The sequence below is a fragment of the Meles meles genome, chromosome 15, assembly GCF_922984935.1.
Source record: "Meles meles chromosome 15, mMelMel3.1 paternal haplotype, whole genome shotgun sequence".
Classification (NCBI taxonomy): Eukaryota; Metazoa; Chordata; class Mammalia; order Carnivora; family Mustelidae; genus Meles; species Meles meles.
In genome coordinates this window covers 4437392-4457244 of record NC_060080.1, presented here as the reverse complement: position 1 = coordinate 4457244, position 19853 = coordinate 4437392, and the positions used below count along the sequence as shown (strand labels likewise).

At 48.5% G+C, this 19853-nt stretch overlaps 1 protein-coding gene across 2 annotated transcripts; it reads right to left on the bottom strand.

Moving 5' to 3' along the window:
- Positions 1 to 19849, bottom strand: RSAD2 (radical S-adenosyl methionine domain containing 2). 2 transcript variants are annotated; one of them, XM_045979376.1, is made up of 8 exons: positions 18922 to 19849; positions 16113 to 16208; positions 15548 to 16030; positions 9721 to 9882; positions 6988 to 7217; positions 4226 to 4375; positions 3414 to 3446; positions 1 to 1122 (listed from the first exon to the last, which is right to left on the bottom strand). In XM_045979376.1, the coding sequence occupies exons 3-8, from the start codon at positions 15900 to 15902 to the stop codon at positions 958 to 960; spliced, it is 1095 nt and encodes a 364-aa protein (XP_045835332.1). In that variant the 5' UTR covers positions 15903 to 16030; positions 16113 to 16208; positions 18922 to 19849; the 3' UTR covers positions 1 to 957. The 2 variants fall into 2 exon arrangements, with proteins under 2 accessions (XP_045835332.1, XP_045835331.1); XM_045979375.1 differs by lacking the exon at positions 18922 to 19849 and having other exon boundaries at positions 16113 to 16562.
- Between the last annotated feature and the right edge of the window lie 4 nt (positions 19850 to 19853).

Sequence of the window (19853 nt, the reverse complement as noted above, 5' to 3'; positions counted from 1 at the left end):
GGAGCAGCAGGCAGAGGGAAAAGCAGACTCCCCACTTAGCCAGAAGCTGGATGCAGGGCTTGATCCCAGGACCTGGAGATCATGACATGAGCTGAAGGCTTAACCATCTGAGCCATAAGGTGTCATTTCTCAGAGATGTGGGGACAACTGTCTATTCCAATGAACTCATTTGGCAGACTCAGGTGGCAAGAGTAACAGGTTCATAAGGCAACCCAAACACGGACCCTGTGTCAGCTTTGTCACGAAGTGCACAGGGTTTGTTGGTTTTGCTGAGACTCTTGGAAAGGAAGGGGAGCAGCAGAGATGGTTCACGTTCATGGAGCAGTCAGCGTGGGCAAGGGTCGTGCAGAGCACGGGCAGACCAACCATCTTCTTCGAGGTACTTACTGAAAACTGGTAAGGTGATCATTGCCTACTCTTTGAAACATCTGCGGACCATTTCTAGCCCTCTGGGTGAAGAGTCCAAGACTTCAGTGGTAGAATGGCAGGAAGGAAAGAGCATTGCAACAAGCAGAACAATTGGGGGAGAGATTTTGTTATTGCTCTAGGTGTGAAAATTGGCATCTCGGTATTTAGCAGAAAAAAAGCAAACAAGCAACAACAACAAAAAAAACACAAAAACCCAAAAAACAACAACCTGACTCTATGAAATGAAAGGACTGGAAACATAACATCAAAATTGGGGAACCAGGAGTCCCAGAAAACACTGCTCAAAAACTGGAATCCCAAATAAGCGAATTAACTAAAGTTAATGGTTTGGCATTATCTGTGGGTTTTGATGGCCCAAGTGATTCGTGTGTTCAATTGCCACAGATAACTGGAGAGCCTGCGCAGCAGAAAATCAGATCTGGGGCCATTGCAAAATGCCAATAGGAAGCGCCGCTCCTGGAAGTTGCAGCACCTTGAGTCTGAGCGAGAGTCCCTGCGGGCGGGTGGGGGCTGGCTCCACGTTCCGCTCTACCAGTCCAGCTTCAGATCCGCCTTGCTCCACGCGTATTTCCCTCCTCGCTTCAGAAACATCTTTTCATCAAATCCACTGAATTTTATAGCTTCTTCTACACCAACATCCAGGATTGACTTGGAAGGGTCCTTCCGCCCATTCCTACAATTTAGGAAGCGCATCTAGAAAATTCAAAGACAGAAAGGAGATATTTTTGTATAATTGATTCCTTGAAACGCAATTCTGGGAATTAATTCAGAATGATTTTTGATAATGTCATTTCAACAAATATTTATTGAATGCTGTGGGCCAGATACCGTAGGATGCTGACCCTCTCTCTGCCCAAGTAGCTCGCTTTAACTAACAAAACCACATCTGACCAACTAAATGCACGATCAGCCGAATTATACGTGTGCCCCAGCTGGGGCATGTGCCTCCATGGGGGAGGGGTGATGTTCAGAAATCGTAGTCTGGGGAGAACAGTGTTACGAGAGCACGGATGCATGAAACAGGATGGTGTCTTCAGGAAATTGCCGGTAGGTGATGTTGCTGGAGTGAAAATGGTTTATACATATATAGGCATAACATGAATAAAAATCCCTTTTGAGAAAAGGAGAAAGAGGGATGAGCAAGGAAGTACAAAGGCAGGTACGAGGCCAAGAGGTATCGTAGACGCCTGCTGCAGGGTTGCACTTTTCTTCCTACGCGAAACACCTTACAGGCAAGAATGAGGTCTTCTCACATCTTCTGACCCACCCTGTCACTAAGCATCTTGTCATAATACCCTGAATGATCTTAAATTACCAAAAGCAACTTTTGGTTCACTGTTTGTGGCAACTGTGTGGAGAGCAGAGAGTTCGTTGAGGAGCCTTAGTCAACATCCCCAGGCAATCATGACAGTCCGAAAATAAAAACTGGGGCGCCGGGGTGGCTCAGTCGATGAAGCATCCAACTCCTGATCTCAGCTCCGGTCAAGATCTCAGGGTCGTGAGATTAAGCACCACCTTGGGCCCTACACTCAACGTGGCGCCCAAGATTCTCTCTCTCCCTCTTCCTCTGCCCCTTCCCCTCCGTCCCCCTCCTTGGATAGGTGCTCCCTAAACATTCAATTACAAAGACAAAAATAAAAATAAATTGTTTGACCTTTCCTCTCTACCTCGAACCCACACGCGGAACGTTCGTGGCATCACCTTTCCCCTTACGCCCCATGAAGAACGCTCATTGAGAATCAACGCAATGGTTAGGAAGCATCATTGATTAGTCTGAAAACACTAAAATACCAAAAGTCAAAACAAGTATTTCTCAAAACACCAAATTCCATGTATACACTGAATCATTGTTCTTGTTAGAGCTCATTTCTTTCTTCCTTTTGTAAAAAATAAATAAAAATAAAATAAAATTTATTTTTATTATTTTTTTAAAATTTATTTATTTATTTGAGAGAGATAGACGTTGGGCAGGGACGGGGGGGGTGGGCAGGGGGGGCAGGGTGAGGGAGAAGCAGGCTCCCCGCTGAGCAAGGAGCCCGACGTGGGGTCCGATCTTAGGACCCCCAGATCATGACCTAAGCCGAAGGCAGGCCCTTAACCACTCAGTCACCCAGATGCCCTGAGCTCATTTCTTAGAAACGTCTTTGAATGGACTTGTTCGTCCTATACTAGAACAAGTGGCAATAGTTTATGAATCTGGCCCTTTCCCCCATAAAAAGACAAAGGAAAGAAAAAAGGGATTTGTCTTTCAAATTTGAGAAGGGATAGATTTTCTTTTTTCGTTCTGAGGCAGAGGCTCAATCAGGGGCTTTGGGAGAGGAGTTGTAATGGATTCTCACCTGGGCTACAGCTTCTCCATCAGGGACAGGGAGCATCAGAGGTGTTAAAGGTAACGGGAAGTGTGGTAAGACCTTCCTCCAAAGTTCCCTGGGTTCCCACGGCCAGGAAACCCCCAGCCCGAGACAGCGCGACACAGGACTCTGCTTTCACGGTGTCAGATTCAAGGTGACATCCACGGACCCATCGCCTGGGGTCAGTGCAAACGCGGGGCCCGGGTTCAAGCAAAGTCCTGCCCGCGTGCGTAGCTCAGAACCCACCCAGTGCAGGAAGGGCTCGTAACATGAACGCCAACAGTGACCACAAAAACAGGAAATGCTGCCTCAGAAGAAAAATTGGGACCAGTCAGGCTCATGATAGCATAACACTGACACATGGCTTAATTAATTTTTCATTTAAAAAAGTATTTTTAGGGGCCCCTGGGTGGCTCAGTGGGTTAAGCCTCTGCCTTCGGCTCAGGTCATGATCTCAGAGTCCTGGGATTGAGTCCCACATTGGGTTCTCTGCTCAGCAGGAAGCCTGCTTCCTTCTCTCTCTCTCTCTGCCTCCTTGTGATCTCTGTGTGCCAAATAAAAAAAATAGAATCTTAAAAAAAATTATTTTTATTTGAAAGTTTTCAAAGTTTATAATCCCTTGCTAGTACTTACATACTCATCCAGAATAAGGTAGGAATCCTTCATCTGTGAAAGAGAAATTGAATACAAATTTAGTTCCAACTGCATTTTTCAGTGCGCGCGCTCGACGGTCTGTCCCACGGTGTCTGCATGTTTGTGCTTTACTGCTTCGGTGGCTTTGGGTGTGTCCCTTCCAAGGCGATCCATCGGCCGGCGTCCCCAGCTCCCCCCAACACACATCTCCAGGGACATCCGTCTGTGTCTGTTCAGATTCTAGCAGATGCCAGGCTTCTCTGTGTTCTCCACCCCAAGCTGGAAGCATCAAATGGCCTCCATCGACAGCTTCTCTGACAATCATCCCCAGGAGAATGTCCCCATTTCCTCAAGCTCTGGGAGAGCCCTGTTCTTTTCTCAGTATTCCCAATGGCTGTTCCGACCCTACACTGAATGCCCCCCTTTATTCAATCTGTAAAGCTTTAACGCTATTCCCTCGGAGCTTGCCTGAAGATTCTACTGTGATGTCATTACCTGTAACTCGTTATACCTTCTCTAGGTATGTAGAAGGTGCACCTACCCTCCCATAGGAAGCTATCCCTGCTCAAGGCCGCGTCCTTGGAACAGCTCCCATGTGGGAACAGTGGGGGACGCATGGTCAAGGACTGGGAGGGGGAAGGGCCACTGAAGCTCCTCCAGAGGTCCCACAGCGGGAAGGGGACGACACCCCTCCTCGCAGGCTCTAGAACCCTCCACAGGAACAGCACGTGAATCCCTCAGGGCTACAGCTCCCTATTTGGAATCAGTCTCAAGTTGTGGTGATGAACCAAGCCATGTTTGCGTCATACAACCTTCTGGTTGGACTCGGGCACCAAACAGGACACGTCTTTGTGGCGGTCTAAGAATCCTTCAAATTCTTCATCGCTGATAACGAATTGTTGCGCTTCCCTCAGAGCTTCCTCTCCGGAGTTCTCGCCCTCGATCAGGAGGCACTGGAACACCTGGAGGACAAGGATGTTGGAGGACAAGGTGTTGGAGGACAAGGGTGTTGGAGGACAAGGATGTTGGAGGACAAGGGTGTTGGAGGACAAGGATGTTGGAGGACAAGGATGGCGTCTGCTTTGCCAACAGGCTCCCACCGTTCGCACCCCAAATCCTATTCCCCCAGACCCGGCGTCCTCTCTTCTGAGCAAAGAAGACTCCACTGACTCAGGAACAGTCTAGAAAGACATTGCTCTGGGGCCTTCAAAATCAGAAAGTACCAACTGTCTGAAAATGAAAGACCTGCCTAGTGCATGTTTGATCCAGTCTGATAATCTGACTTTTCAGACCACCAGATCACAGGGGCTCATTGCAGGGAATATGGACTATACAAAAACACCAAGAAAACAAACAAATCATTTGTGATCCCCAAGCCAAGGAATGATATTTCCAAAACGTTGTTTCTGCTGACTTCATTAATCCTTGTGAAGGCCTCTCGACTATGGGATTTATTTTTTAGTTAATATAGATGGACAGTTTCCAGAGGCATTAATAGTCTTCCAACATTCTTTTAAGTAAATAATTGTGTGTGTGTGTGAATGTATTATTCCCTCGTACGGAACACCATCATCTGAGAAGGAAAAACTCATCTGAGAAGGAAAAACTCTTCACCTGCTCAAGGTGAAACGAGATGGTCGCTGAAGAAACAGACGGGCGCCTGCAGAGCCCGGGTCTGTGGGGTTTTCATGGAAGGGGGGATTATACATAGTATTTAATTCACATTTTTGTCAGCTTAGATTTAACTGTAAAGCTCCCTGGCATGGCCTTCTTTGCTCACTCTATTTCCACTCTCTTCCTCTGGGCTCCCCGGTCCTCACAAACCCTCGTCCCATCTTTGCTTTCATGACTGTCTTGCTCAGTAGGCGGGCTTCTGGGGGGGCACCCCTCATTGTTGTCCCCACGGCACCCAAGCTCAGTCCAGGCAACGGGGTGAGGAGAGCGGCCTGGCGGGGAGGTCAGAGGAGGCGTACGCATGGGAGGAAGCCCATGCTGATTTGAACATCAGGCAGGGGAAGACACATGTGGGCTTCTTCCCTGGTGACTTTGGCTCTAGAATCACAGCTCGAATGGAGCTTGAAAGCAGAATGGGGGGAGGAGGGTGAGATTGGCTGAGCCAGGTTAGGAGGACCACTCGCTTGTCACTACGGCAAGCCTCCAGGTGACCACAAGCCCTCCGCTGAGGAATGCGCGGAGGTCTCCTCGGCCGTGCCTGGTTGGTGCTGGCGCAGTGCTGACGGGGCTGCGAGCCCAGGCCCTTGCATGGAGGAGGCAGCCTGGGGGGCCACATACCTGACCCACGAACATCGATTTTCTTCGGTTTACAGCCTGCAGACACCCGTGATCTGAGCCGAAACCTGCTCTCCAAACAGGCAGCAGCGAACCTGCTCCCTCCAGAAAGCTCAGGGGTTCGAACAGGCAGTTCTGGAGTGGATCAGTGAGTGGGGGCCACAGGGGGAGTTATAAGATCGGAGAAGAAAGCGCGGAGATGAAGGGGCAAGAGGAGGTCCTGGCAAACCAGTCAGGAGGAAAAACGCACGTACCTAGACAGAGAAGCTGAGAAGAGAGTAATAAGGAAGAGAGCAAGGCGGGTGTCAGGGAAAAGGAGAGGGAAAAAGGAGATGGTTCTAGAAGGAGGGTCTAAGAACCCGGAGCCTGCTTCTGGCCCTCACCCGTCCCCCTTCCAGGACCACAGCCTCTGTTCCTCCCACTGTCCTTCTTTCTGTAGCTTCTCTCCAGTTCTTTCTGGGCAGGGGGTGCAGGTCCAGGAAGCTGTGTTTTAAACAGTTCCCCGAGTTGATTCTGAAGGACAGCCAGGGGCAGGAATGACTGTTATTTCCGAATCCTGCACATCGTGGGCCATAAACAGGCCCTGAGTTTGAACTTTAGACTTTGCCGTAGCTGACAGAAGGGTCCATCCTAAGGCACTGATCTTGGCAAATAAGCTTTGCCACAACCTGGGAATAATGTTGCCCAATATCTTCAAATAATTCAAAGAAAAATGTATTAACAGATTTTATAAAGAACACTTGTGAAGAACATAACATTTATAAATGTTATAAAAGCATTTAACATTTATGAATAACTAAGCCAAGAGTGGTAAAAAGAAATCCAGCCTTAATATATTTAATAAATACGTACAGGTTAGGTTTTCTATGGGCATATTCTTCAGAACCTGTCCAAGCACTGATCATATCTTTTCTTTTTTTTTTTTAAGATTTTAATTTTGAGTCAGCTCCACACCCAATGTGGGACTTGAACTCACGACCCGAAGGTCAAGAATCTCACGCTCCACTGACTGAGCCAGCCAGGTGCCCCCAACTATATCTTTTGACCTTTACCCTCCCAATATCGCAGAAGGGAATCGGGCCCAGTTTTCAGAGGGGAGATTGGGACAGCGGGAGTGGAGGCAGTTTAAAGTTTGAGAGAGCTGGAAGAAGGACCAAGGACCCGGTTTCCCGGCTGGCTTGGTAGGAGCAGAGTCCTCTCTCACCTAGACATTTTGGGTTCCAGTGTCAAAGTCTCTCCAGAACATTTTCCGAACTGCCCTCAGCAAAAGGGACAGGGCACTTACTTTCCAGCGGACAGGGTTCAAGGCTTTAATCGGTTCCCTCATATCCTCGTCCACGTTGAATCGATTAATGACGGAATTTATCTTGAAGGCCACTCTGTAATCACGACACCATGTCCTCAGTTTCTGAAGATTTTCCACATGGTTCTTCTTTCCTTGACCACGGCCGATGAGGACATTGACTTGCTCATCGAAGCTGTCACAGGAGATGGCGAGGATGTCCAGAAACTCACCTGAGGGAGAGTGAACACCTTTAAGCTTTTCTGTTCAAGGACAAACACTTTTAGGCCATTTACCTCTCTTTATGACAAAACACATCTTGCTTGTATCTAAGTTCTAACGCTTAAAAAGACTTTTCTTCATACCGACAAGACTCACGGAAATGTCAACCATACTTGGTATTTGTTTACATAATCTTGGAAAAAAGATATGTATCATGACGTGACGGAGATGATCTGGAGGAGACGGCCCTTTGACCATCCTAAAGCCACACTTGCATATGTGCGAGTGTTTATTGGTATATTTAAATGAGGTCCTTCGTTAATTGCTACATCTGGATTATATCTCCTCCTGCTCTCAGACTGTCTTGTAGGAGCCCTTGTGAAGAGAAAATTAGCCCAGCAGATCTGTTCGCTGACTCCTTATCTCTGGAGGGCATGGAGTCTCTGGACTCTGGAGGTTCTCTGGAAGGGCATGGAATGATGATGGAGGTTTGGCCAGTCCCTGCATGTATGGTCCCCAGAATGCTCTCTGTGTCTCCCGCTGATGATGTGTCTATGTCTGAGCAATGGGGCATGTTAAGTCAGCTTGTCAAGAGTTGCTGGGATTGTTGCCCAAGATTCGTGATGTAGCTGGTTTTGTTGTTGGGAGTCCTGCGTTTCAGCTGCCACGGATGGGGTCCAGCAGTGCGTGTCTGGGAGACCAGCCCTACATAAAAGCCTCAGACCCGAAGACTCATGGGAACATGACTCGGCAACAACATTCCAGACATGTCCCTAGAGTTCCCCGCGAGAGAGGAAACACATCTTCTACATCCTAGAAGGGAAGGACTCAGAAGCCCGTGTCTCTGGCCCCCAGTGATGCCCATCCCTGCTATTTCTGCACTACAGCCTTTGCCCTGATGAACCTCAGCCATGAGTCTACTGGCTGCTGAGTCCTGTGAGCGCTCCCAGAAAACTGCCAATCTTAGAGACGTGGCGGTTTCTCCAAAATGGCTCTCTTGCAGACCACAGGGTTATTCATAAACACTGCTGTCTTCTTCCCTCATGACATCCGACAATATTCCAAATTATTTGCAAATATTTCATTGGGGGATTTAACATGAAATGTAGATTTCGGAATTTGGCAGCACCAACCCTACGTTCCCACAGAGGATAGATGTCCGTGGAAGCTCAGGACTCATGGGCTGCCCGTCCGTCCGCCAGGACAGAGCATGGCGCCTCCCATGCTTCATGGCCTCCCCCTTGCTTATGGTCTCCCTATGACTGAAGCGGGTTTTTCTGCTGCAGCTCCACGTTCACTCCCTCACATGGAGTCTCCCACACCAGCATCTGAGCTTCTGACCTGGACGCTGTGATCCTTCGTCCCACACGGGGCCTGGGGAGCCAGTGCTGAAGGAGAGAGCATGGCTCAGGGACAGTCCAGTGAGTCCGACCGAGTCTCCCCTGCTCATATCGTTCCCCAAACCCTCCTTCCCTCTCTGAATCTGGCTCCCAGAGTTTATCTGGAAACTTCTGACCCCATTTCACTAAGTGACTCCCTTCACAGTCATTTTGGTTCTCAGGTCATCTTATGGTCTTCCCTGATCTACCTTCCCCAGAGACTTTTGCATTTGTCTTCCTGCTTCCCCTCACGAGACAGGCTGTCCTAGCCTCATCCACAGTCTTCCCTCCCCACACACATCTCTCCACCGTCTCGGCAGGGGTATGTGGTCAGAGACTTCCCGTGAGCGGCCTCAGCAGAGGGTAAGGCAACCCCTCTTGCAGTGATGTCCAGGCTCCAACAGCTCAGACAAATGAGAACAGAAAACTGTGCTCTGAGCGGTTATGACTGTGGACGAAAATGACAGCAGAAATAACAGCTAATATTCCCCACTGCCCCCTCCTCGTTCCGGGAACTGCTCTAGGGATATCACAGCTGTGGAAACTCGGCCGTCAGGGAGCGCCACGGTCCTAGGATCTGTGGTTCGCCATCCTGGCCGCGGAGTAGAATCCCTGGGAGACCCCGGGTCGGTCTGTGACACACCAGAGGTTCTGATATAATTAGTCTGGGCTGCAGCCCCACGCAGACATTCTACTTCACTTTCGTCAGCAGCCAAGTATGGAGCCAAAGATAGGAAACGCATTTTTGGTCCAATTGCTTCATTCATGAGACTAGTGAAGGGATGGTTCCTTTAATATTTAAAAATAAAATAGCAGTGGCAGGCAGTAAGGTAGGGGTTGCGGAACTGTGTCGGTGCTCCCTGCTGGTGGCTAAGCTAGAGCCATTGGCCTCAGCACCTGCTGACCTGGGATGCGTAACGTAGTTGCGCTTACTAACATTTTGTTACCTGTCCTGCCACACCTGTTCGTCAACGAGTACGGGGCTCTAAGCATAGAGTCCCGCAGAAGCTTGCCAGGCTTGCAAAGGGATTCGAGTTTGGTGTCTCCTCCCCCAGCGAGCCTGGCCTAAGGACCAGGGTGTCGGAAACCACCAGTCATTGCAGCGGCGAGCACAGCGCGAGGGTGGGAAGCTCACCGTAGTTCTGGAACCAGCGCTCCCGGATCAGGCTCCCGTTGCTCACGATGCTCACGCTGGGCAGCCGCAGCTCCTCTTTGCAGAACCTCACCAGCTTGCCCAGGTACTCGCCACGGTCGTGAATAAACGGCTCTCCGCCCGAGAAGTTGATCTTCTCCATCCCTGTGAGAGGCAGAACGTGAATCCCTCCGTCCCCCCGACCCCATTGCACAAATACCCCTTGTCATTATTTCTTTTTTAAGATTTTATTTATTTATTTGACAGACAGAGATCACAAGGAGGCAGAGAGAGACAGGCAGAGAGAGGAGGAAACAGGCTCCCTGCTGAGCAGTGAGCAGAGAGCCTGATGCGGGGCTCGATCCCAGGACCATGAGATCATGACCTGAGCCGAAGGCAGAGGCTTTAACCCACTGAGCCACCCAGGTGTCCCCCCTTGTCATTATTTTAATGACAGAAGGAATGTTTTCTCAAAGTAACAAAAAATGAAATGAAAGCTACCCATTATCCCCAGCCCTCTCCCCCAGCCTTGGCTCCCTGTGCTCCCCATGGGGCTTGGCAGGGGAACTAACCACATACGTGACCCGAGGCCTATCCCTCCCCCTTGCTTTAAAACAGATACACTTCAGGGGCGCCTGGGTGGCTCAGTGGGTTAAGCCTCTGCCTTCGGCTCGGGTCACGATCTCAGGGTCCTGGGATAGAGCACGGTATCGGGCTCTCTGCTTGGCAGGGAGCCTGCTTCCTCCCCTCTCTGGCTGCTGCTCTGCCTACTTGTAATCTCTCTCTCTCTCTCTCTGTAAAAAAGAAAAAAAAAATTTTTAAAACAGATACACTTCAGGGCACCTGGGTGGCTCAGTTAGTTAAGCATCTGCCTTTGGCTCAGGTCATGATCTCAGGGTCCTGGAATCAGGCATCAGGCTCTCTGCTTCTCTCTCTACCCTCCTCTCTGCTCATGCTCGCTCTCTCTCAAATAATTAAGTAAATACAGTCTTTAAAAATATAGAAAATAAATAAAATAGACATGCTTTAAAGTAGGAAATCAGTTACAGGGGTGGAGAAGACAGCACAGGGATGCGCAGAAAACCCCCTCCGTCCCACCCAGAACAGTCTTGTTTGGGGATTCTAGCCTGAGACAGCTCAACAACACACCCTGCCCTGGTGGCCCCCTCCCTCTCCCACATGCTGGATGCCTCTTGGCCTAGAATTCCTGCCCTCTCTTGATGCACTCCCTTGTTTTGGAAAAGCCCTTAGCAGATTCCTGAAAAAAAAAAAGCACAATATGAATCAAGGTGAGCTCTTACTTATAGGTTTCAAAATTCATCTGTGATCATTGGTTTGGAAAGGTATAGTATTCTGGGTGAAGTCACTTTGAGCTTGGAATGTTAAGGACATGCTTTGCTGTCTTCTAGGTTTTAATATTACTGTTCAGAAGCCTGATAACACTTTGATTTATAACCCTTTAAAGTGCATAACTTTTTCCCTTCCAGAAGTTTTCTTTCCAGTGTCCTCAAATTTCAAGGTGAGGTCCCTTAGCCAAATCTGACTCTATTCATTATTCTGGCCACTTGGCAGGTCCCTGGTAGAAATAGACGGCTTCTTCTGGTACAGCAAGTCTCTCATAGCATGTGTTTGCGAGCTCCTACTTCTTGTCCATCATGCAGATCTCTCTGGAGGTCCTATCCAGGGTTTGCTGGCGCTCTGGCTGGTAACCACCCGCCCTTCCTGCTGTGTCTCCTGCGTCCCATTTTCCCAAGACCTTATCTTTTGGTCTTTCTATTAAAATTCTAATTTTAGAAATCCCAGTTTCCATTCCCCAGACTTTCCCACATCTTATTTTCTTAGCACCGCATCCCTATTTCTTACATGTAAATTTTCTCTTATCTCTCTGGGATTATCGGGTACAGATGTTTTGAAGTTTTCCTCTATTCTCTTTGCTTATTTTGGTGTCTGCCTTTTACTTCAGTGCTTCTGTTAGTCCTTTCTTATTTGAGTGATGCATCAAAGAGAGGAAGGGGATTTCTGTGATTGAGGCAGAAACCCCTCATTGGGGGGGTTCTGCTGCAGAGTGGCAGAGAGAGAAACTGACTTAGTCCCTGGATTACGCCCCACATGCTGGGAGTCTTGGTCATGCCTCTGGGCCATTCTGTTCTTCTCCTGCTATGCCATCCCCCCTGGGTGTCTGCACCCCGGAACGTGGGCTCTCGCACCCAGCAGGCAGACTCTCACTCTCCCGTCTTCACTATGGTGCTTTTCTTCTCCCTGCTTCTCCTGGGGTGGTTGAGCGCAGCCTTGGTGTCCAGATCCTTCTGAAAATATGCCTTTGGTCACCGGCAGGAGGAGGGGCTCTCCTTGTGGTGGGGGCAGCGGGGGATCTGCCTTGGACCTGCTGTCTCGGTCCTGCCTCTCCCCTCCTTGATCAGTGCTATACTTCTGTGTGACCAGATGCTTCTTGTGTCTGAAATGCGCTGCACTCCACGGGGCAGGCTGGCGAACCTCGGGCAGCCACCACCCGGTGGGCACAGGCTGAAGATGTCCAAGTGCCGTCCACCAGTTCCAACAACTGCGCTGATTTCTTTGTGGGTTTGTTCCCCTGCTTTCGGTGATGCTACTGGAATTTTAGTGGAGCGAAGGAAAGATTGGAGGGAATGGGGACATGGACTAACAGGTCCAGAAGTTCGTGAAATACAGACTTTATATGGTGATATCCTAGCGGAGTTCATTTGGAATTCAGTTCAGTTCAACTCAGTTGGCTGAGTGCGTCTTTCTTAGATGCCCGGTACGAGTGGCCACATCAGAGGGGGCCATTTCCAGAATGAACTCGTAATCAGGAAGCAACTGCCTCTGCTAGGAGAAGTGTGAGATGCCCGCTCCAGTGGATGTTGAGGGTGTTGAAGGCACGGGCACCAGACAGCAGGCTCCGATTAGAGACAGACGCACGGCGCCTCAGAGCATGGCGAGGAAGGACCCGGGCTGATGAGCCACAGAAACAGAAGCACATGCGAGGTCAAAGGCGGAAGCATGAGACTGGTAAGAAGTGCGAACAGATCTGGCCATAGGAACGAAATAATTAGAGACACCAGCCAGACTGGCAGAGAGGGCTGGGGAACTTATTAAGGGGAAAAAGCTCATTATGCCATAAAATTCCCTGAGAATGTTATTTGTTGAGATTCATTCAATCAACTTTGTACCTGCTAAGTAATGAACACTGTGCGGAAATCTAATCTGTGCAAATTCCCTGTAGCACAGCCTTTGGAATGCTGTTCCGACTCAGTCTCCAGGTCCTGGCTGAAGGATGGTCAGATCCTCTTCTTGAGCAACACCCCAAGCCCCTGATCTACAAGGGTCTGTCTCAGGGCCATGGTCCTCTGCCCTCTGCGTCCCAGGGCCAGGTCTCGGACGACCGGGACAGCCCCGGCACCCAGGGCTCGCTGAGATTGTTCAGACTAGCCCGTGCTAAGCTGGCTTTGTCTCCCTATCAGTTCCTTCCTGTGAAAACCACACTGATGGGGTCACATTTAAAGTCCCCTCCTGCCCCGACCTGGGACTTCCTGTGAGGCGAGGGCTGTCCTGCCCCAGGAACGGTGAATAACAAATTACACGACTCTTCCCAGTTTTTCTCTCTTGAGATTGAATGTGAGAGAGAGAGAGAGAGAGCACAAGCGGGGGGGGGGGGGCAGCAGGCAGAACAGCAGGCAGGAGGAGAAGAAGCAGGTCCCCACTGAGTAGGCAGCCTGATGTCCAGCTTGATCCCAGGACCCTGGAATCATGACCTGAGCTGAAGGCAGACACTTAACAAACTGAGCCACCCAGGCACCCAGTATAGGCATTATGATTATCTACATTTTAAAGACTGTTAAACTGCTATTCAGAAAATGTAAATGTCTTCACAAGTCTTTTAAGTGATAGGGCAAGAGCTCAAATCCTGGCCCCATAAGTCAAGAGTTCTGGTTCTTCCCATGGAACTAGTCCTCCCTTCGTTCATTCATTCATCTATTAATCCATCTCTCCAAAAACATTCATCAACCCCCTTTTACATTCTAGATCTCCTGGTAGCCACAAAGATACATAGAATGCTCAAATTCTACCTTGGAAGTCAAACTCTTTGGGGGATCCAAATATTAAAAACAAAACAACAAACCAAAACATAATGGTATAACTTAAAAAAAAAAAAAACTATAATAGGGGCGCCTGGGTGGCTCAGTTGGTTGAGCGTCTGCCTTCGGCTCAGGTCACGAACCCAGGGTCCTGGGATGGAGCTCCATATTGGGCTCCCTGCTCTGTGGGAACCTGCTTCTTCCTCTGCCCCTCCCCCTGCTCATGCTTTCTCTCTCTCAAATAAATGAATAAAATCTTTTTAAAAAAACGTTATAATACATATTTGTAATAGGCACCAAGGGATCACAAATGAAGGAGAGAGGGCATTCCAGAAAGCGAGGACAGCATGATCACAGGCTTGATTTATGCAGGTGTTGGGGGAGAATGGGTGTGACACAATGTGCCTAGAGGCACTGGGGTGGAGGAACTTGATGTCCCAATGCAGACGGCAGAGACAATTATATGAACTGCAGCAATCCAGGTGAGAAATGGGGAGACCCTGAGCTAAACCACTGGGACCCGTGAGGCGGGTATGTACTTGGCTGAGCAGCTGTGGATGGCTGTGCCAACGTAACGGAGAACCAAATAAGTCAGATCCAAGGCAGTGCAAATGGTATAACTTCATTACATAAAAAAGGTAAAAAATCAGGCAAAAACTACTGTCTGTTAGAAGACAAACTCATGGTTACCTGGGCAGGGCAGTGGCTGGAAGGGAGATGCTTCTGGATGCTGTGATGTTCTCTCTCAAGATCTCGGGCTGTTGACGTGGGTGTGGTCACCTTGTGACACTTTCCCAGCTAAACCCTCAGGATGTGTGCAATTTTGTGCAAGCATGGTATCCTTCCGTAACAAAAGTTAAGCACATTGAGAAAAAGTTGGCAAGGCTTCTAAGTTACTAGCTTGGCTGGAGCTCGAGGAAAGACAGGAAGAGAAGGTGAGAAGAGACAGGTACGGTGAGGAAGATGTTGCCAGGCTGAGCTCTCCCCAAGATGCCGTCACTGTATTGATGCGGGGAAGTTCAGCAAACAAGCCTAGAGCAAAGTCATTGCCATATTTGTATTGTAAGTAGCTTCTCTAAAGTTTCATGTTCGGAGCACTTACATGATTCAAAGTAAAAGACTCAAACATTATAATTCCTTTATTTTTCTTAAGACACGTTTATGTATTTTAGACAGAGAGAGGGTGGAGAGAGGGGAGGGACAGAGCGAGTGAGAAAATCTCAAGCAGACACCCCCTGAGCGTGGAGCCTGACACGCGGCTCGATCTCACAACCCTGAGATCATGACCTGAGCAGAAACCAAGAGTCAGGCGCTTAACTGACTGAGTCACCCAGGCGCCCTTGAAATGTTGTAGTTCTTAAGTCAAAGCTTGTGTCTTCGTTTTTAATTTCCCTCTTTTACTATTTCTGGAAAGCTCCACTTATCAGCGCTTTGGACCAACTCAGAAAGTGGCACGACTTCCCATCCTGTCTCTTGGCCCACGCCGGGTGCCCTGGGAGCCTGGCAGGTGCACAGACTTCTGCTTACTTGGTGGCTGCAGGAGGGACGGTTTGCCTCCCTTACCGCCTGTGCCAGCCAACTCTGGTTCCGAAGATCTAAGCACCCACCCCAGTTCACCCTCATACTCCCTCGTAGATGGGCTGGGGAGCATCTCAAATTCTGTGTGAGCTCTCGCACCTGTGCCTGCCCCCAGTCAGCGGCCGTGCCCTGATTCCCTCCCAGGACTGGGGACTCACCGGCTTCCTGTAGCATCCGAAGTCCTCGCTTGGCCTCCGCCAGGGGCAGCACGAAGGATGTCTTGGCTGTGTGGAAGCAGAAGCCGCACTTATAGTTGCACTGCCGGGTGAAGTGGTAGTTGACGCTGGTGGGGATGGTGGGCGGGTCTGGGCCCCCCTCCTCCTCCCCTCTGCTCTCCTGCTGCTCTCTCTGGCCCCGCGGAGGTGGCAACCGGGTGTTCTTGCCCCCTGCCAGCCAGAGTGCTGACCTGAGCCAGAAGAACCAGGGGACCACGCTGCCCCACAGAGAGCCTAGTGGCTTTCGGAGAGCACTCAGCAGCTTTCCAGCAAAAGCGAAGGGCACGAGCATCCACATGGTGGCCGGACGCCCTGGGGCTGCACGGATCCTGGGGACTCTGTTTATATGTGCCGGGCCGGCCTATCACACCGACGGCATGGACACACCTCTGACTGAGTCTCAGCTGAGCTCAAGTTTCGATTTTCCTGTTCATGAAATTGAAAGTTGGAACAGCGCCAAGACCCGAGGCTCAGCATCAGGGCCGGCCGCTGCCTCTCTCTGCCTCACCTTTCACCTATCTTCTGGGGTCACCGGTGGCTTCGAATTGGAAACAGACCAAGACGTTCTCTCCATCTGTATCTCCGCCCCGCAGAAAGCAGCAGCCTGGGGAGATAAAGTCCCACTTCAGATGCAGTGCTCCTGCAGGATACCATACAATGGGGCTCCGCTGGCGTCCTGCCCGAGGACCCCCCACCCACGCACTGACTGACTGGTATGAAAGTCAAAGAATGCAAAGTATGACAGACCTGTGCAGGCTGAGGACAGACCCCACGCGCCTCAGGGCCCCTTTTGGATCACAGGCAGAAAAAGCACAGACACATAACATGTATCCTTCATCTGCCTTTAGTTATTCATCGTCCGTATTTTCATAGTGCCAAAATGTAGACATTTATGTTTTCCTGCATGTTTATTTATGGTTTATTTATTTTATTTTTTTTAAGATTTTATTTATTTATTTATTTGACAGACGGAGACCACAAAGTAGGCAGAGAGGCAGGCAGAGAGAGAGAAAGGAAGCAGGCTCCCCGCTGAGCAGAGAGCCCCATGAGGGGCTCTATCCCAGGATCCTAAGATCATGACCTGAGACGAAGGCAGAGGCTTTAACCCACTGAGCCATCCAGGCGCCCCTATTTATGGTTTATTTTTAAATAATCTCTACACCCAGCATAAGGCTCAAACTCATGACCCCCAAATTAAGAGTCAATCCCTCCTCTGACTGAGTCAGCCAGGTTCCCCATTTCTATTTTATTTTTAAAAGATGATAGGAAGGGACGCCTGGGAGGGCTAAGTCAGTTAAGCGTCTGCTTTTGACTCAGGTCATGATCCCAGGGTCCAGGGTCTGAGTCCTGCATTGTGCTCCCTGCTCGGCGGGGAGTCTGCCTCTCTTTCTCCATCTGCCTCTCCCCCAGCTCATGCTCTCTCTCTCTCTCTCAAATAAATATAGAAAACCTTTAATAAAAAAAAATAAAAGGGGCACCTGGGTGGCTCAGTGGGTTAAAGTCTCGGCCTTAGGCTCAGGTCATGGTCACAGGGTCCTGGGATCGAGCCCTGCATCCGGCTCTCTGCTCGGCAGGGAGCCTGCTTCCTCTCTCTCTCTGCCTGCCTCTCTGACTACTTGTGGTCTCTGCCTATCAAATAAATAAATAAAATCTTTAAAAAATAAAATAAAAGGCCATGGGAAAAATCAGATGCTTTTCAAAGATGGTTTTTAATTGTCAAGAGGTACAAGTGGCTTCTTCCTTATTTTTACGGTTTCTTAGAAAGGACTGTCAAATTTTGTGCTGAAACTTTTTTCTTTTTCCTTGAGTTGTTTTTCATCAGAGCTGTGTTGGAGCAGTACATTCAGGTTTTCCTGAGACCTGTGGAAAGTTGCAACAGTCCTAGTGGGGAAGCTTCTGGAGCCCAGAGCCCAGCTCACCACTTGCTATATGACTTTGGCAACTTACGTTATTTCTCTGGGTCTCCATTGCCCCGTCTGCAAATACAGGTGTCTCATGGGACTTACTGTGTGAAGACTGAAAATTCTAATGGTTGGAGAATCACATAAACTGGGACAGTGTCTAGCAGACTCTAAGTGTTCAGTTCGGGATAGCTATTGTTTTCCAGGAGTGTTATGTTCTGAATGGAAACGAAGATGACTTTCATTTTACTTAGAAAGGAAACTGAAAGTAAATTCAGCAAAGTAGCAAGCTGATGTGTAATGATTTCCAATTATGCAATGGTGGATAGAATCCAAGTGGAAATCATCTTAGCCAAAAGCATTTTGCAATATCACTGTGATAGGATTCAGTCAAGAAATACCTTTTTGTTTTTCTTTCTTACTAGATCACATGTATGTGAAGAAACAAAACCAAGTCAGTTTACATCTCGCACTGAGTAACAGGTGTGGCACTGAGGGGAGCCAGGCAGGCTTTTCAAGGCAAACATTGTAAGGTATGACTCCTAGTTCAGCCAGAAATGTTTAATTTTGGGTAAATTACTTTACCTGCCTGGTCTGATTAACACATATGGGAAACATGGATATTAATATCACACTCACACGGGGCATTTTCAGGATTAAATGACATAACCCTATGTTCAGCCCCAAGAGTACTGCCGGCCTAAGAAATGAGCAATGGCTAGCACACCGTCCAGCACCGTGGACCAGGCACTGCTCTGAACTTTGCGTGCACCAACTTCTTTTATAGCTGGGGAAACTCATGCCACAGAGGGAGTAAATGTTTGAACTGGGATTTAAACACCTGTCTCACTGCTCAATGACCGATCATTATTAGCACATTATTTTATTATTTTTTCATAAAATATTAATAAATATGAATAAATAGAAATAAAATAAATAAGTCAAAGTCTTTTCCAGCAAAGAACTCACAAAAGTCATGGAACAGATGCTCTATTCTTTCCAACTTGTCTTTTCCCCTCCATTTAAGAGTAAGGTTCAGGACTGGTAGACTGTCTTATTCAAAGTCATGGCTTGCACAGGCCAGGGAGGGATTTCTTCTTCCAATTGCTCAGACAGGTGTCGGCTGGCAGAGGTACAAGGCAGCCCCCCTTAGGCCTTCTGCTCGGGAGTCGGCCAGCTCTAAAGACATCCAAATTGCAGCTGGAAACCAGCCAAATGTCATCATCATTTTCCTTAGGCAGAGATTTTTTTCCTCCGAACAACTGCACATACTTAATGTAGCCTGTGCTCCCTAAGGTGCACCCTTTCCTGAAGGAGTCCCAGCAGGGGCTGCAACCCATTAGCAGACGATGGAATCTGTTCAGTTATTTGCAATCATCATAACATTTCTGTGGCAAAGAAATGTTTGGTACCTACCTCAACCATGCATGCATCGAGAGGTGCAGAATCAGCTCTTGGCAGAATGAACACATGTATGGAACGAGTGTCTTGATCAAGAAATAGAATGTCACCAAGAAGTCTTCAAGACCTTCCCCTAGGCGTCTGCTCCATGATAACCATGCATCTGGTCCAAAGATAACCCTGCCCTGTTTGGGAAAACCATACTCTTATTTCCTCACAGCACGCCCTCGCTCTGTTAGGCTTCTCTCCTCTCTTCTCGTGTTGTGTTCACAGACTGTTCATTCTCATACCTCACATTTGTTGATTCCATTGTTTGAATACACTGCAGTACATTTAATTGTTTTATCAGGACAGATATTTGGAACATTTTGTTGTCGCACCATGCATTTCCTTGTACATGTCTTTTCGTTGACATATATGTATGCATTATCTTGGGTATATACCAGGATTGGAATCACTGGTTCATATAGTGTACGTGTGTTTCCAGAGAACTTGAACCAATTTGCACTCCCGCCAGAATGCTACACATGTGGGAACATCTCTGTATGCTAAATGCCCCCAGTCTGATTGCTCACTGAGAGTAAGGATGACCCTGTTCTCAGAGAGCTAAAAACAACTGAATCTCTGAATTGCTCCTTGGCTATTAGCCCCTACTTCAACCATGTATCTGTAATAGTCCCTGCTTGTCTGAAAGTGGTATTCCTTCCAGAATTAAAGGTACCCCCATGCTAACTCCAAATTGCTTAAATCATAAAATTTATTTGCCCTCTGTTCGTCTAATGTTTTTCATCTTTATTCTAAATGTTTGAGTTTTCTCCACAGGATTTTTGTTTTCAGTCCCCTTGGCAATCTTTTTTTTTTTTTTTTAAATGAAGATTTTATTCATTTGTCAGAGAGAGAGAGAGCTCACAAGCAGAGAGTATGGCAGTCAGAGAGAGAAGTAGGCT